General features: G+C 39.3%; 1 protein-coding gene across 1 annotated transcript in view; it reads right to left on the bottom strand.

The window, feature by feature from the left end:
• cenpk (centromere protein K) overlaps nucleotides 1-3,380 on the bottom strand; it is a 7,629-nt gene extending 4,249 nt beyond the window's left edge. Inside the window, exons 1-3 of the mRNA XM_008317822.3 lie at nucleotides 3,299-3,380; nucleotides 2,382-2,483; nucleotides 2,243-2,290 (exon numbers count right to left, since the gene is read on the bottom strand). Of these exons, the coding sequence (XP_008316044.1) occupies nucleotides 2,243-2,290; nucleotides 2,382-2,483; nucleotides 3,299-3,301 (153 nt within the window). The 5' untranslated portion in view covers nucleotides 3,302-3,380. The remainder of the gene's footprint in view (nucleotides 1-2,242; nucleotides 2,291-2,381; nucleotides 2,484-3,298) is intronic.
• Between the last annotated feature and the right edge of the window lie 2,071 nt (nucleotides 3,381-5,451).

The following is a 5,451-nucleotide window of genomic DNA, read 5'->3' as shown; positions in this document are numbered from 1 at the left end:
GCAAGTCTCTTTACATTTTGTCAAGTCGAGTCTAAAGTCATCAAATTGATGACTCGAGTCTGACTCGAGTCCAAGTCATGCGACTCGAGTCCACACCTCTGGTATTCAGACCCTTTGCTGTGACACTCATATTTTAACTCGGGTACTGTCCAGTTCATCCGATCATCCTTGAGATGGTTCTACACCTTCATTGGAGTCCAGCTGTGTTACGTGATTATACGGATTAGACTTGATTAGGAAAGCCACAGACCTGTCTATATAAGACCTTACAGCTCACAGTGCATGTCAGAGAAAATGAGAATCATGAGGTTGAAGGGACTGCCCAAGGAGCTCAGAGACAGAATTGTGGCAAGGCACAGATCTGGCTAAGGTTACGAAAAATATTCTGCTAAACTTAAGGTTCCTAAGAGCACAGTGGCCTCCATAATCCTTAAATGGAAGACGATCAGAACCCTTCCTAGAGCTGGCTGTCCAGCCAAACTGAGCAATCGGAGAAGAAGAAAGAACTCAAAGATCACTGTGGCTGAGCTCCAGAGATGCATGAAGTTGTAGAAAGTCAACCATCACTGCAGCCCTCCACCAGTCGGGGCTTTAAGACACATGAAAGCCAGCATGGAATTTGCTAAAAAACACCTGTAGAACTCCAAGATATAGATTCTATATATAGAAATAAGATTCTCTGGTCTGATGAGACTAAGAACGTTTTGGCCACTCTAAGCGGTATGTGTGGAGAAAACCAGGCACTGTTCATCACCTGTCCAATACAGTCCCAACAGTGAAGCATGGTGGTGGCAGCATCATGCTGTGGGGGTGTTTTTCAGCTGCAGGGACAGGACGACTGGTTGCAAATGAAGGAAAGATGAATGCGGCCAAGTACAGGGATATACTGGACGATAACCCTCTCCAGAGTGCTGAGGACCTCAGAGTGGGCCGAAGGTTCAACTTCCAACAAGTCAATGACCCTAAGCACACAGCTAAAATAACACAGGAGTGGCTTCACAACAGCTCTGTGACCGTTCCTGACAGTCAAAGCCCTGACCTAAACCCAATTGAGCATCTCTGGAGGGACCTGAAAATGGCTGTCCACCAACGTTCACCATCCAACCTGACAGAACTGGAGAGGATCTGTAAGGAAGAATGGCAGAGGATCCCCAAATCCAAGTGTGAAAAACTGGTTGCATTCCTAAAAAGACTCATGACTGTATTAGCTCAAAACGGTGCTTCTACTAAATACTGAGCAAAGGGTCTGAATACTTATGACCATGTGATATATTTTAGTTTTCACTTTTTTAAAACATCTGCAAAGATGTCAACAATTTTGTGTTTTTCTGTCAATATGGGGTGCTATGTGTACATTAATAAGGAAAAAAAATAAACTTAAATGATTTTAGCAAAGAGCTGCAATATAACAAAGACTGAAAAATTTAAGGGGGTCTGAATACTATATATATATATATATAGTGTGTACTGTATTTGTGTGTATATCTCTCACTGCTGTGCATGCCAACAAAAGTTTCTCTACCAAAGTAATGTTTTTACTTGGCGATCAAATAATTATTTCACTCAATGATTTTCATAACTACTGCGTGATCTTTTTTTTCATTGTTGATATTATGTTTCTTGCCATTAAAAAAAATGAAACCATAAAATTAGAGACCATTCATTTCTTAGTAAGCAAGCAGATGTACAGATTGAACAAAGTTTTAAAATATTTGTTACAAATTTGTTCTCAAATTGTAAGACGCTTTTGGATAAAAGCATATAAGCTAAATGTATTGTAATGTAATGCAGTACTTCTCAAATACTGGGGTGGGCACAGTGAGGTACGGGGGGGGCGTGAGTGGCTTCCAATGGAATACGGCACACTGGACATAAGTGTACCACTGCTGTGACGCTTGAATGATAATAAGCCTCCAGTCACTGGGTGGCAGCGACTTATACAGTGGTTTGCACGGATAAAAATATACATGTTATCAGGTTCTCAGTAGTATTTTAATTCGTGGAGGTGTTGATTGCGGGAAGGGGGCTGGGGGTGGGTCGTGAAAACATTTCTGTCCCCAAGAGGGGGCATGACAGATATTAAATTGAGAACCACTGGTGTAATGTAATGTAATAATACTTCGACCTTTGAGTTAATGGGTCAAAAAAGGCAAATGCATTAAAGTTGTATATTAGCATGTCTTGTGTAGTTTTTTTGAAAATAGTAGAGGAATTCTGCAGAGAAATAACAAATGAATCTCACCTCCTCATCCTCACATGAATCTGGCTCATACAGTATGGCATTCTGAAGCTGCAACACAGGAGATGCACAGTCTGTAACCTTATCAAATCTCATACATATAGGTACTAAATGCAGTGTGTAACTCATCAGATTGGCTCACCTCTTGTAGTTCAGCAAACTGCTCACTGCACAGGCGCAGCAAATCCAACCTAGCAGCTTCAGACAGCTCTGCTGTAGCTTGTGAATCTGTCTTCCCCTCAGCCTAGGAAAAAAAAAAAGTAAAACTAAATTATTTTAGCCTATATAATACAGCTTTGTGTGCACAGTAAACAAAAGGCATATAATTAGGGAGTCACATATATTTAATCTGACCAGATAGACACCAAGAACATTCAAACTGTGATTGCTCTAGTTTATCATCCAGTGTCGTAGGAGCAAAGGCATTTTAAAGGGGAGAAATAAAAATTCACAAACATTACGATTCAAGTGAACTTATACACACTTTGCCAAGGAGCAAATAGTAAATAGTGCTAAAAAAAGAGATACGTATGTTTTACAATTTAAATGAAATTTCAAACTAGTTAGAAATGTATGACTTATAATGTTTAGCCTTTTAGCCCTTTTCACTATCAGAGAGACTATCAGAGACCACAGTCCGCAGCTATTTTTTTTTAGCAAACCTGTTATTCACATCATTAGTTTGTATAGAAAAAAGATCGTTGTGATAAAAATACGGACGTCCCAGCCAAAAAAAGGACAGTTGGAAACTTTGGGATATATGCACAAGATCATTACTTGAGCACTATCTTCTGCTATTATTTAAAGAATAGCTTTCAGCTTATAATATATTTAGACAAATGATCGCAGTGTTACCATTAGTATTTTATATAGTAATTCAGATTTAATCCAATGTATTATTGCCATCAATTTCAAATCTCCTCAAATGGGTTATATGTATTTCTCGATTTTTTTTTAGATAGCTAACACACAGATGCAGACAAAAGAGCAAACACTGGGTCAACAAATATAAAGCACGCAATAAAACGCAACGTTTAATCACGTCTCATCTTTACTCACCATACTGTTTCGTTCACTGACCGTTTGTTCACTTCCTACTTACCGCCAAACTGTTTTGTTGTCAACATTGATGACGTAACGTCGGCGACGGCATAGAGTGCTGAAGAGCGCAACTGTTGCGCAAAACTACGCAAATAAACGGATTAACTACATTGTTGTTCATCAGATAAACAAGTACGCCAATAAACATTGATTGATACTCATCCATTGGTAATATAATTATTTATAATGAACGATTCCATGATTTAATTAATAAAACCCCACTCTATATTTTACAGCTGTAACCATCTAGTTAAAAACTAGATTGAGAGTTTAAGATTTTAGATACAACAGTGAAAACAATAAATGTGTGTAGCTACTTTCTGTTCACAAAGCCCATTAGAAACAGGTCTAGGGATGTATGTTTACCTTAGAAGATATTTTATTTGAAAGCTGTCATATGACGCAGTGTAGTGTACAGGAGCCTGGTCGGTTGTGCAGGTGTAGCTGCGCACCGATACGGACAGTGTGGTCAAATACGCTTCATATTTTTTCATATATATTCAGACTTTTTGTATATATATTCAGACATTTTTGTATATATATTCAGACATTTTTGTATATATATTCAGACATTTTTGTATATATATTCAGACTTTGTGCAGAAAGTCTGAAGAAATTGGAAGCGTATTTGACCACACCACACTTAACGGGACAGGTTTTTTTTTATTCTTCTATGATTCCCCTAACGTCTCCAAAGAGTTTTTGGAAAAAACTACATTCTCTTATATCCAAATTTATTTGGAATGGGAAGAGACCACAATTAACACTGACAACCCTCCAGCCGGATAGGACGCAGGGTAGATTGGTGCTACCAAACTTGAACATATTCTGTGTATGGTACAATTCCAAGGCCCCTCTCTCCTGGAAACAAATTGAAGAGTATCTCATTCAGCCTTAGCTTCAAGTTTGTTTCATTTGAACATTCCAAACTATGTGGAAAAAAGAGCTGGTCCGACATCAAGGTGGACGTTAAGGGCATCACATATGATTTGCACAGTGATGGAATGGACATCGTTACGGTTAACAAAAACAAATTCATCATGTGATGGTTCTTTCATTGTGTATGCAGTCAACAGCTCCGATCACACAAAGGAAACCACTTTAATGTGAGCCTGTTCAACTGCATTGTATGGGAATATGATTTACATGGATGCCATTTAGTTGATTCCATTCCACACAGCTGGCATGGCCAACCGCAGAGTTGACTGGCAGACTTCGGACCGATCGGCTGGCTCCGCTGAAATGCAGCTGTTGCCAGGACCCCCAGAAGGGATTAGCACCTGTGTGGGTGCTCCTCGCCGTGTTGCACTCAAGGGCAGGCCACAGCTCTGCGCACAAGTCCAGTAACAATGGCCTTGGTAAACAAAACCACCTTATCAGCCAATTAGCGTTCTCCAATAAATCCTCGAGTTCCCGAAATACACACTCCGGTCTATTTGCACCATTTGCGAGATCTTCTAACAACACTAACGCTGCCATTGTTAATACCATTTTCGTCACGCTTTTATATCCACCCATATAATTGCATGTGGGTGTGTTACATGTTCATAGGTGTGTCTCGATGTTCTTCTGATGACTACTAGTTTTTAGATTATTGGCAGTTTCCCAGCATTACCTCTAAGTGTGGCCAAGGGCACAACACCTGTAGGAATGTGTGTACACCAGCTCTGGAGCTGTCGAAACGCACATTTTTACGCTCGTTTCAGTTTGTATACATCTGAATGTGAGCGACCTACCCAACTCTTTTGTCTGTTAGTATACACAAAAACGTTCATGACATACATGACGCCCCTGGTGTATTTTAATATACCACCTAAAGTAGCTAAATCACATCAAATAATTTTCTATTTGCTCTGAACTTGCCACACTAATGAATCATACACATGTAGATCTCTCTCTGAACATCACCTACCTGGTTCATTATTTTTTGAATATTTGAAAATTAGATTTGCCATGAAAACATATCGTGCCCTATGGGCTATAGCACTTCTAGCCCATCCATTGTCTAAACCAGTGGTTCTCAAACTTTTTACCACCTTACAGTCACAAATCTCCTTCCGATAACCTCTTCTACATAGAATATAATCTATATAATCTATATATAATCTAGG

The sequence above is a fragment of the Cynoglossus semilaevis genome, chromosome 9, assembly GCF_000523025.1.
Source record: "Cynoglossus semilaevis isolate Cse_v1.0 chromosome 9, Cse_v1.0, whole genome shotgun sequence".
In the NCBI taxonomy this organism is placed as follows: domain Eukaryota; kingdom Metazoa; phylum Chordata; class Actinopteri; order Pleuronectiformes; family Cynoglossidae; genus Cynoglossus; species Cynoglossus semilaevis.
Note: the sequence above shows the minus strand (reverse complement) of the source record. Positions and strands in the feature narration are given on the sequence as shown.